Below are 12,814 nucleotides of genomic sequence, written 5' to 3'. Positions count from 1 at the left end.
ATTGATTGAATGGGAAGATGAGGGATAGAAAACAAAACAATCAAATTTCTAGTACCCGGTGCCCATTTTGACAAACTTTAAAGCTGGCCAACACTGCCACCTGGTGATGGATTCTGCCTTTAACTTTAAAGTTGCTTCAGGACCAGTGGACCGGAAGAACACAGCGCGGGCCTCGAAGCCACGTCTCCATCAAGGGAAGTCCAGGAGCATCCCCTGAACAATGAGGCCCTCAGAACAGTCTTTGTCTCTCTAGTGAATTGATCAACGAAGGCTAGTTGCATCCAGAACAGCCCTGAACTTGAGGGACAGACACTCTGGGGAAGGAGAGGAGAGATCTAGTGTACACGGCAGAGAGAGGTTAAGGTGGTGGACTGGGCATAGGGCTAGCGGGAATTATTTTAAATGATGATAAATTGAAAAAAGATGAGGCCTTTGTGTCTGAGTCCGTGTGGGCTCCTATAACAAAGTATCATAAACTGGGCAGTTTAACCACGGAAAGGGTGGCTAACGAGACAGTTACATGACTGTAGACATTTCAAAGGGGAGACGACCACCGCCGGTGGCTCGGTGGGTGGGTTGGAAGGATGGGTAGAAAAACAAATTCCTCTACACAAACGTGTTCAAGCTGTGCTTTTAGATGTCTGACCCGCAAGTCAGGCCAGAACACAGCCACATGCCTGCCAACAGGTGGCGCCAGCATGTTATTGGTGATGATTTATCCGTTTATTTTGATGGAAAGGGCGAAAAGGCAGCCAGCCTTGGATGAATTTTTAAGAAGTGGGGAGGATCCAAAGAAGTCAGAACGAAACCATGGGTCCCTACCATTCCCTTTTGATAGATACCTGTTTTTTGGCTGCGTTGGGTCTTCTTTGCTGCACGCAGGCTTTCTCTAGTTGCCACGAGCGGGGCCTACTCTTCATTGTGGTGCACGGGCTTCTAATTGTGGTGGCTTCTCTTGTTGCGGAGCACGGGCTCTAGGCGCATGGGCTTCAGTAGTGTGGCACACGGGCTCAGTAGTTGTGGCACACGGGCTTAGTTGCTCCGTGGCATGTGGGATGTTCCCGGACCAGGGCTCGAATCCGTGTCCCTTGCATTGGCAGGCAGATTCTTAACCACTATGCTACCAGGAAAGTCCCTTGATAGATACCTGTGTGGAAGCCTTAACTTAGAGGACGCATCTGTAAAAACAGCTTTGCGCGCCTTTCCTTGGGCTCGGATGTCATGGGTGTGATTCTGCTCTCACCATCCGGGTAATAGATTTGGCAAAGAATACAATACACTTGGGAGATCAGTGCTTTCTGTCCTAAGGTTGTTGAACCCTTTACATCATCAGGGAGCCCTGCACGTGAGGCGTCCACTAACAGGGACCATCAGTGGTGACAGGGACACAGCATGCTTATTTTGGGCAGAACACAGCTGTGTGAGAAACTCCCCAGAGGAGCAAACTTTGGCAACACTAGAGGGTGTAGCTGAAGGCGGTCATGCACCAAAACAGGGTATGGAGCAGCCTGTGGGGTCCCTGATGAAATCCTGTGAACGGGACCTGGATGAGCAGAAGTTAACATTGGAAAACAGAGAGTTTCACAGTAATTCTCTGAGAGCAGGTCTCCCTAGAGCTATACCCAAGACCAAATTCTTGGTCCCATTCCCAGGGTTCTGAAACGTTGGCAATCCCTACTCAGCTTCCAAAGTGAGGCTCTAAGAATCCCAAGAGCAATATCAGATCAAATGGCCCGGGGTTCTTTGGCTGCCATTACACATGTGTCAAATCATTGCATTGTACACCTCCAACTTACACAATGGTATATCAATTATATCTCAATCAAGCTGGAAAAACAGAGATAAGGGGTCTGATGGTGCATGCATTTTAATCTCAAATGGTTCAGAAAAATATAATGTGTGGACAGAGAGATGATAGATGGCTGGAAAGAGGGGCTGAGGCTTGGTAAGCCTTGCTGAAGAAAGACCCACAAAACTGTCAGCAAAATAAAATGGTTGTTTTGAACCACAGCCTTGGGGCAACTGAAGCATCTTCTAGACCCAAACATCTAAAAGCTTTATAGTTCTGCCTTTCACATTTGTCTAATCCGCCTGGACATATTTTCCTGTGAGGTGTGAAACTGATGTCCATTTCATTTTTCCCCGTTTGGATAAACAATTGTCCCAATAACGTATCAAACAGTGAGCCCTTTCCTTCGTGGCCGGCCTTGCCACCTCTGTATCCGCATGCGCGTATGCTCCCTGCTCTTGGGTCTGTCTGCTTCCCCAGCCAGCACTCTCAGGCCTGACCATACAGCTTCACCCAAGTGTCCACATGTGGCACAGCAAGTGGCCACCTCCGTCTACTTCAAGGCTGGCTTAGCTCTTCTGGCCCTGAGCCTTATAAACTTGAGAATCAGCTTAGCAAGTTCACTTAATATCTCTGCAGCTCAGTTTCTCACCTGCTGTGAGAAGAAAAAAAGGCAATATGGACATGATTTGTAGACCACAGAGAATGATAGTTTTAGTTTATTGTATTTATACTGGTAAACTTCAGAAAACGACACTGATTGCTATATCTTGTTCTTCTGTCATTTCTGAAAATATCTCCTGGAGTCACGCATGTTTCTCAGGCACTGATGTGCTGCTCCTGTCACCAAAGTGCAGCAGGGGTGACACTGGTTCATAGTAGGAATCTGTCCAAATTGGCCTTGCTAAAATTATAATTTTTTAAAAATCTCCTTTTAGGCTTTTATAGCCACATTTCAGCTGCAAAGCAATTTTGAAAGCTGGAAACAATTCAGTCCTGCTGTCAGCGGTCAGATTCCAATTTGCTGCATGCTTTGAGTAAGGGCTGAAGGGGACTATGTGTTTCCTGTCAAGTTGGCACTTGTGTTGACCTGACAGGAGACGCAGGCAAAATATGGACTCTATCCTTAAACGTTCTCATTGTATTTTTAAATGAGATTTTGTCCTGTGTGTGCTTAGCCCTAAATTGAGAAAGAGGAATTTCTATTTTAATAATATTATTAATATTAATAATCACTATTTTATTATATTTTTACATACTAACTTTACAAAACTTAGAAAATATGAAAAAAAGACCAAAAGTATCCATTTACCCATGATCCAAAGATAAATGCTCTGAACGTTTCAAAGGAATTTCATCTGCCTTCTTTTCTTTTTTTTTAGTGTCACATATACTATTTCACATTCTGCCTGTGGCCAGCCTGTCCCTTGGCTGGTCAGTGGCCACTCCTTTTTCTTCGTTGCTGGAAGGAGCCCAATTATACTTAGTTTTAGGGCGAGAGAAGCTTGGGGAACGCAGGTGAATTTTTGGTCTAAGCCCAACGAGCAATTCTGCCCCCTTGACTCACGATTGGTTTAGGCCCGAGAGTGACAGCAGTTCTGACCAATGGGGAGTGAGGAAGCCTGTCGAGCGCCCAGCACCCTGGCCTGGACAAACAGGGCAGGCGAAGGAGGCAGAAAGACAGACCCTACCTGGGTCCCCCAGCTGCTGGAAGGCCCAGCCCAGATTTAAGTTCACCGGACAGTGCACGGTTGTCCACGTTGGGCATGTCCCTCTCCTGCACCGAGCGGCCCCCGGGTGGAGTTCTGCTGTGCCCCTGGGGCTCTTCGTAAACGCTGTTTGCACAGTGTTCCAACCGGTTATTATCCCATGATTTACTTAGTGGATCCCATGTTGTTAAATAATGATGATGACAACCGTTCTCACTGGGGTCTTGATACTAACGGGAATGCCAGTAATAGTGTAACAATGGTATTTATTTTGCTCTTTCTCTACCATGCTGGAAACCGAGGTAAGCACTTTACTCACATCCTTCCATTTAATCTCCACGAAAACAAGGGTGTTCTATTACGATCCCCATTTTATGATTGAAAAAACGGAGACATTAGTGTCCTTATACATTTAAAATGGTCTATGTTACTGGTTCTAGTCCCTTTCTCTTTTGCCTCTTCCTGTTTTCTCCTTTTTTAGATAATTTTGCCTAGAAATTTGTCCACTATTTGTATAGTTCCATGGCAGTTAAGTTTATTTCATTTTTATTCTGCTTTACATATTTTTTTCTACTTGTATCCTTTTTTGGGTTCGTTTAGGAGTTTTCAATCAGCAACTACCAAACGTAAGGTAGATAGCTAGTGGGAAGCAACCGCATAGCACAGGGAGATCAGCTCGGTGCTTTGTGACCGCCTGGAGGGGTGGGATAGGGAGGGTGGGAGGGAGACGCAAAAGGGAGGGGATATGGGAACATATGTATATGTATAACTGATTAAATTTGTTATAAAGCAAAAAATAAAAAAAAAATAAAAAAAATCAGCAACTTTTTTTATAATTACGTTTAATTTTTTTTTTAATTTTTAAAATTATTTTTGGCTGCGTTGGGTCTTCGTTGCTGCGCATAGGTTTTCTCTAGTTGCGGCGAGTGGGGGCTCCTCTTCACTGCGGTACACGGGCTTCTCATTGCGGTGGCTTCTCTTGTTGTGGAGCATGGGCTCTAGGCGCACGCGCTTCAATAGTTGTGGCTTGTGGGCTCAGTAGTTGTGGCACACGGGCTTAGTTGCTCCGTGGCATGTGGGATGTTCCCGGACCAGTGTTCGAACCCGTGTCTCCTGCATTGGCAGGCGGATTCTTAACCACTGAGCCACCAGAGAAGCCCCCACTCGGCAACATTTCATGAACATCTTTCCACATAAGTATGCCTCATTGTTATCATTTTTAGTGGCTGCATAATATTTTATTTTATGAGTGTGCTGTACGTAAGTTGCACAGGTTACTAGCTCCCTCCCCCAAACTCAACCCTGGATAAACTAGGAAGAGAGATGGAGGCAAGAATCTGAGAACTGGCCTGAGGCAGCAAAGGGTCCAGAACAGGTGTGGCCACATCGCTCAGGGCCTGCTCTGCGGGTCCAGCGGGAGAGAGAGAAGGTGACTTCCAGGTTCTTCCCAGCACCTGCCCTCCCGCTGTCAGCCCCAGGCTTCAGCTGAGACCTTGGTGCCAGAACGAATGAGAGAAGGCGGGGCTCACTGTTAGCTGATGTTGCTGCAGTAAGGATAGGTGACATTTAATTTTCACAATGGTCTGGGACAATCACAGGATGAGAGAAACAGACCAAAGGAAGGAAACTGTGTTTTCTCATCGGGAGAGCTAGGCCCAGCCCGAAGGGCGGCGGCGCCCATTCCCAGAGGAAGCCACCTGCTTAGGGGGTCCTCACCCTCCTTCCCACGCCTTCCTCTTCAAGACGAGCCGTGTTTCCCCCTCAGCCTCCCCATCAACAAGGTGCAAGCTCTGGACTCTGAACTCAGAAAAGAGAGTTAGACACGGACGCTGCCCCACAGGAGTTTACAGAGCGACACAGGGTCAGTGCTGCAGCCCGAGCGTGAAGCGCTTGGGGTATAATGTTTCCAGGCTAATGGAGGCGCCCTCGGTAGGGGCAGCAGGAGGTGCACGTGCAGACAGAGGGGGTGTGTGAAACACCAGTACACCACAAAACGTTTATTTTTAAATAATAAATAAAGGAAAGGAAATGCAGGCAAGGAAACATTCATGAAATCAAGTCACTAAAGTGCTCTCAAACATAAATTTTAAAAAACCAGGAAGCCTGGTCTGAACTTAAAACACTGTTTATAGATATTCAGCAGTTGTTCAGATATGGTCCTGTGCTGTTTCAGAAGGGAAGGGAGAAAGGGCTTTCTTGGTTGGAAGAGTTCCACAGGAGGACATAGAATCATTGCCTAACAGGAAAATGGAAAAGTCCAAAGCCAAGTTCAAGGTAAACATGTTATGTTTCATTCATATGAGGTCTGCATGAAGTCTTCAGTATCTATGAAGATATATGATTCTCTGTAGGTTAAAGAATTTTGTATTTTTGGATTCAGAGTAAGGACAGCAGACTTAACCAGTAAGTCTACACAGTATATTGGACCAAATCTTGGGATGTCTGGCAGTGAAAATGGGTTTTGGACTTAATATCCTCCCTCCTCAAGTTCTACAGAAGAGAATTAAAGTTTTACACCAAATTAACTGATTCATGTGCCTTTAAGGAATGATTTCCATTCTAGAATGAAATGGAATTTTCCATAAGTCACCATTTGTCTTCTTAAAGCAAGTGGCATTGCATTTCATCCTGACACCGGAAGAAGAAAATCCAACTGAGAGCGTTTGTCTTCGACAACTTTTGTCTTTTGGAAAAAGCTGGTGAGGAATGTGCACATTTCCAGCCTTTGGTGGGGGAGAGGGGACCTGCAGCCTTATAAGGCCCCCTCCTTCCCTGGCTGGAGCCCTTCTAGCCCCTCAGAGTCTGAACATCCTTGGGCACCAGACCCCTGCTGCGCTCTCTTGGTCTCCTGACGTGTGGTGCTGGAGAGATCAATGGCCACGTCTTCCAAGCCGCTCTCAGGGCTGCCTTCCTCCAAGCCCCTCTGGGGTCCTGCCTGATGTGGGCTAGAACCTTCCTTGAGATGGTCAGAACCCCAGAGTCCTGCCAGCTTTTCTTCACTTTCTGCTTTCCTTATCATCCCTGTGGATTTTTTATGCATCCCTTGCAAAAAAAGGAAAATAAATAAAAACAGATATCTCTAAATACAGCAATTAAGTAAATTTCTTCCATGTCACTGTTCTCTAAATCCCATTAGAATTTCCCTTATTGGTACCTGTCTTGGGGCCTGCAGGAGAGTCTCGTAGGTAACTCTCAACATCAGGGGTTGTAGACTGGTGTCTGCCAGCTGGACACAGCCAGCAAAGTGCCTTGTTTGGATGACATGGTGATTTTTTAATTTTTATTTTAAAACTTGTTGGCAACATTTTAATATCAGGAGATTTACATCAGAAGTCAAACTTCCAGCTTCTCTCAAAAAGTCAGATGTCTGGCAGCACAAGGCCCAGTTTCTTGTTCGGCCACAGACCTGCGGACTCAGTAAGCTCCACCCCACCTGCTCGTGTAAACTCAGAGGGGTGGGCCCGGTTACCTGCCCAAAAGTTCCCTCCAGGCTCTCCAACCCTTGAGGGCAAAGACAATTGGTTTCTCCAGTCCCGGCATAGTGTCAGGTGGGTAGGGGTTCAAAAAGTGTTTGCTGAACAAAAACCCTCCTCCTCCCCAGCCTAAAATGCCCCCTCGGTCCCCTAATCCTAATCTCACACCCTGCCCAGCGTGCTGTCTGTCACTCATTCCTCCAAGCCCGAGAGTGTCTCTGGTAACAGCCAACAGACCAGTAAGGGTGCCAGCTCCTCAAAATAACCAGCCTCAAAGCTTGGACCTCACCGGTGAAGACTGTTCCAGCACCAAAAAGTAGGGCACAGAACAGCTACGCGGCAGATTATTAATGGCCGAGCCAGGACCAGGAACTGGAACTCCTGAGTCCAGGGTGCAAGGGGTTAACAGTCTGCAGGTTCACTGCCTGCGCCTTCCCACTTCCTATTACCATGAGCTCTGAACTGTATGGTTTCCAAAACCTCTAACAGCTCTCAACATTTGGGAAACATATTTCATATAATGAAAGTGTGTCATTCCACTCATGAAACCAGGGCCTGATTGGACCTGTCTGCACACTGCCTACATAGTTCCAATGAAAAATAAGGCAACTGATCAGAGTCCAAGGCTTGTAATTAATTAAAAATCGGATGTGATATTCTGGGCCTGAATCTGAGTAAATTTACATTGCTTGGCTTGGCAATGGCCACCGGGCATGGGGACCCCCAACATCTCTGGCAGGACGTGGCCACAGGACCCTCTTCCTTACCCAGGAGCCAGGGCACACAGGAGCCCAGCAGGCCGCCCTCCGCGGAGCCGAGGACTGAGTCGGGCAGCGGGATGCAGTGTCGCACCATCGCCCCGTAGAGCCCGTACTCAGCCATCACGCTGCTGCCGTCCCAGCGCTTCTCCCGCTTCCGCCACTTGGCCCGCCGGTTTTGAAACCAGACCTGGATTGAGGCGGGAGGGGAAGCAGAGGGCTTACGGGAGGAGACCCCAGCGCAGAGGGGCTCAGGTGCACCCTCTTGGGGGCACCTGGGACCCAGGCCTTTCTCGTGGCTCGCAGGACTGGTCGTGCTGGGTGATCGGGACCAGTTTCCACCGAGGTTTCCACAGAGTCAGGGATGACAAAACAAAATCAGAGTATCCCACAGTGCGTAAAGAAGTCGATTTTTACACTGATGGGAGCAGGTCACCAGGGCAATGGTCTCTTCTAACCTCGGTTGTTGGATTGCTTTATCTTAATAATAGTGTTGACTATCGTTAAGCTGTTTAAAAAGAGTGAGTGAGTAGCATATCTTCTCACCTGGCGAGGATGTGCTGTCAGCACAGAGGCTGAGGCACACACAGGACGGCTTTCTGTAAAGACAAAGACCAATCCTGTGTGCCTGTGAGTGCGTGTTCCAGGGCCAGATGTGCATATGGCATGGGGGCAGTTTGCAGAAAAGCCTCGTCAGGCTCTTTACACTGGCTTCTTTGAGGGTTTGCAATGGAGTGATAGTCATTTTTTTATTGATATCTTGACCTGGTTTCTAGATGCAGCACACACCGTGTATTTTAAGAATGATTTAATAAAAGGAAAAAAGACTTGAAGGTTACAGGGGTCATCCTCTCTAAATGAACACAAAGGAAAGCTCTGGCATCTAAGTAACCTTCAGTTTGGGTGCGGAGGGGGAAGCGCTGGGCTGTTTAGAGGTGGCTATGGGCTGATTCACTGCATGTAAGGACAGCATGTTCTCTGTGGTGTCTGTGGGTGGTGGGACCTGCACCTGTATTCGGTCTTCGGGGAGTTCAGTCTTCACGGCCAGCATTTCCCGGGCATACACATCAGGGTAGTGGGCCTCGCTGAAGGCCTTCTCCAGCTCTTCCAGCTGGTGGGCGGTGAAGACGGTCCTGGAGGGAGGCCCGAACACACACGTGGGCACATGTCCACAGGAGGCTGCGAGGCTTCCAGCCTCAGAGGACCCCATGGCTGGCCCCTCTTTGTCCACTTCATGAAAACTGGATGCCCCACCTCTGAATGATTAGCCTCTGGAAAGTCCACAATTTAGTTCAGACCAAACAAAGTTCTTTAGGTCTTTTTTTCTCCTCAATGAATTCCATCAACTCATTCTAAGAAGACCCATTTTAAAGGCCCACAAAACTGTGTCTTTAAAATGCTACAAAGGCTGACCTGCAGCCCCCTGGGAACTGCAGAATTACATTCCCAAATGGCTACTGAGCCCTTCCCGCTGCTGCCCTAACGCAGGGCCAGCTGGTTCTCAGGCACTGTGTCCCAAGGAAAGGGGTGAGGGCAGGTACCTATGCCTCCGCTTCTTCCTCTTGCCGGGGGCGGGGGATGCCTTCAGGTCACTCCTGTCTTCAGATGGGCTGTCCTCATCTATTAGCACAAGGAGAGAGGGAGGACTTTAAAGGTGAGCATATTTTTCACTTTGCTTTCTGGATTTTACTTTGAGGATTGACGCTCTGAACCTGTTGGGGGTGTGAGTATTTACAAGCTCGCATTTTTCACACCATGCTCCAGGTGCTGAGCTTAGCGCTGCTCAGGCATTATCACCGTTATTCTCCATAAATTAAAAGAACTCCAAAGCAGCTGCTATTATTATTCTCTTTTTACAGAGGAGGAAACCAAGGCACAGAGAGATTAAGTAACTTGCCCAAGATCACACAGGTAGTCAAGAGTGAGGTTGGGAATCAAACCCCAGACTGCGTGAAGCCAAAGCTACGTGAACACTAACTGCATTTCCTGTCCCTTCAGCTTCCTAATTCATCCACTTCCTTCTGCCTCTATCTCACCTTCCTCATCTTAACCAATACACCAACATTTCTCAAAGGGAGGACGGAGGTTTGTGACATCAGACCCTCATCAGAGCTGGCCCCCTGCCCTGCTGTACCGATTCCAAACCTCTGGAAGTGGGATCTGGGAAATTCATTCTTGGCAAATGTGCCCAGATGATTCATAGATGGCAGGTGAAGTAATTTTAAGAACCCACTCCACTATGCTTTATCTTTTGAAATCCATTATATCAAAAGATCTAGGTTGAAAGGAAGGTTAGAAGACCAAACTATTGTCAGGTTCATTGTTTAAAAGCATATTTGCTTCAAAACACTAAAAAGTGAATTAAGAAATGCAAAAATAGTAAAATAATGTCAGTTTTACTCCTACATCAATTACTTCACCAGAAATATTGGAGTATAATATTATGCTATCCATGCTGTCCAATCTGGTATACCAATAGATATATAAGGTGGGCTTCCCTGGTGGCACAGTGGTTGAGAGTCCGCCTGCCGATGCAGGGGACACTGGTTCGTGCCCCCGTCTGGGAAGATCCCACATGCCTCGGAGCGGCTGGGCCCGTGAGCCATGGCCGCTGAGCCTGCGCGTCCGGAGCCTGTGCTCTGCAACGGGAGAGGCCACAACAGTGAGAGGCCCGCGTACCGCAAAAAAAAAAAAAAAAAAAAAAAAAAAATATATATATATATATATATATATATATATAAGGTTATTGAGATGTGAAATGTGGCCAATCTGAATTGAAACCAGCTGTAAATGTGAAATAGTCAGTGGATTTTGAAGACTTAATACCCCCAAAAGTAAAATATTAATAATTTTTATATTGAGTATATGTAAAATGACAATGTTTTGTATGTATTGGATTAAATAAGATAGAGTATTTAAATTTGTTTCAACTATTTATTTTTCCTTTTTAGCGTGGCTCTGAGAAACTTTCATTACTCGCAGTCACATGATGTTTCTACTGGACGGTGTTGGTCTTGGTCTTGAGAAACGCCCTCACAGGCTAGGATGCAGTTGCATTTTGCCTTTAGTTTTATGGTCCTCACACAGAAAGAGCCCATCCTATGAAAGTGGTTCCTGCATTTTTAGTGAAACTAATAGTGGGGTTCATTTGATCTTACCTAGACACTCATAAAACAAAGTCCTTTTAGACCTGGGTGGACGCTGGCCTGCCTGCTGATCCCGCCTGCTTTTTTTTTTTTTTTTTTGCCGCGCTGCGGGGCATGCAGGATCTTAGTTATTCCCGGACCACCATACCAGCTTCAGTGGAAGCGCGGAGTCTTAACCACTGGACCTACAGGGAAGTCCCCCGCCTGCTTCCTTTAATCAGCAGTGGAGACCACTGCACTGTTTCTGCCTCTGCTGCCTGGATGCTCAGCTCTGCGGTCCACTACATAGTTTCTCTCCGTCCACCTCCCCCACACCCCAAACCTCTGGATTTCTCGGCCCTGTCTTTGTAGATTTCCATTGCTCCCTTCTGTTCCCCGCAATCCACCCCGACTTCTCTGAGGAGCTGGGCACAGCTACCATAAGACGGGCGAGCCTGCTTCTCACGTGCTGGGAGGAGGGGAGAAGCGCGGTACCCAGATTGGCTTTTCAGCACAGGGAGGAGGACAGTTCCAGGTCTCCGCCCCGCGCTCTCCAAGAGCCGGACAATTCGTCAGTCAATTCAGCGAACCCTCCAGCTTGGCGGGCACCGGGTTCTGTGCCACTGACAAACGAGGCAGGCCCAGGCCTCCCGCCCTCCGCCGTTCCCAGAGGCCGAGCCTCGCGCGGGCACGGGGGAAAGGCCCCCAGAGACCGCTGCCGGGTCGCTGAGACCCCAGGGTGGGTCCGGACCGGGTGGTGGTGGTGTCCGCGGGGCAGCGGCGACCAGACTCGGAGGAGAGGCCAGGGGCAGAGGGCGCGGCTGCGAGAATGCGTTCCCCGGCGAGGCCACGCTCTGGGGTTCCGACTTCCCTAGATCTGGGGGGCTGCGTTGGGCTTGGCGGGGCCCCGGAGTGTCACCCTGCGCGCCTGAGCCGAGGGAAGGGACGGGAGCGGCACGGACTGGCCTTACCGGACGTCGAGACGCTCTCGCTGCGTTTCTGGCGGGCGGCCGGGGTCGGTGGGCGGCCGGGGACTTGCGGGGCGCTGGGCTCAGGGCCCTCGGGCGGCAGGAGGGGCACGTCTGCGAGGAGGAGGCAGGGCGCCCGGGCGGCCGCAGGGGGCTGCGCGCCGAAGCCGCAGAGGAGGCCGAGCCCCAGAGGGAGGGCCCCGCGCGCCAAGCAGGAGCCCCAGAGCCCTGGACCCCCGCAGGGCGCGGCCGCGGCGCCTTCGCAGCCGGATCCCGGCCCGGGGCCAGCAGGTGCGGGCAGCTCAGCCTCCAGGCCCAGCAGGTCGGTGATGGCAAAGCCCCGGGGGCGCGAGCCGGTGGGAGGGCCTCCGGGCACCAGTGCCCTGCTCCTGGAACGCCCGTCGGAAAGCGCGTCCCGACCGGTCATGGTTTCTTAGGCGGCGAGGCTGGACCCTCTCTCGGTCACCTTTGCGGAGGGGGCGCAGCTCTGAGGACGATTTATACAGTCGGGCGCCAGGAGGGCTCCAATCAGCGGGGCGCGGATGCGTCACGCCTTGGACCCCGCGAGATGGGGACGCCACCAGTTTCCCTCCCTTCGGTCGCCGCCCTCCCAGCTGCGGTCCCCTCAATCAGCTCCCTCTCCCCTCTCCTTTCTAGTTGTCCCCCTGCCCACCCCCGCTCCCGTTCTCGGTGGGAGGAAAATAGGCAGCAGACAACTCTATTCCTAACATAGAGTCGTCCCCTCCCTAAACCTCTACTCTGAAAGCCGCAGGTTCCAGATCCCGATTCTCTTCTCTCCCCTTCCTGATACTCCGGCGGAGGCCCTGCTCGCAGCCTCCCTGAAGTCTCCCTCCCCGCATCCAGTCGCCCATTAAGACCAAGGCCCCATTCCCAGCCACACTCTCAACACTACCACCAATATGACCCCCTCCAGCCCTCCAACACCACCGCCGGAGGCAAGGCCTTCCCCGAAAATCCCCAAGGGGAAAGGA

General features: G+C 49.7%; 1 protein-coding gene across 1 annotated transcript; it reads right to left on the bottom strand.

Moving 5' to 3' along the window:
* Positions 1-6,250: 6,250 nt before the first annotated feature.
* VSX1 (visual system homeobox 1) lies at positions 6,251-12,249 on the bottom strand (the record flags this gene model as incomplete). Its single annotated transcript, XM_082644475.1, has 5 exons — positions 6,251-6,540; positions 7,739-7,919; positions 8,739-8,862; positions 9,271-9,349; positions 11,826-12,249. 5 exons carry the CDS (start codon positions 12,247-12,249, stop codon positions 6,251-6,253), a joined length of 1,098 nt encoding a protein of 365 aa, XP_082500601.1.
* Between the last annotated feature and the right edge of the window lie 565 nt (positions 12,250-12,814).

Source organism: Mesoplodon mirus (assembly GCF_964341445.2).
Source record: "Mesoplodon mirus genome assembly, chromosome: 15".
NCBI classification, from domain to species: domain Eukaryota; kingdom Metazoa; phylum Chordata; class Mammalia; order Artiodactyla; family Ziphiidae; genus Mesoplodon; species Mesoplodon mirus.
The sequence above is the reverse complement of the archived record's forward strand: the minus strand, read 5'-3'. Positions and strand labels throughout refer to the sequence as shown.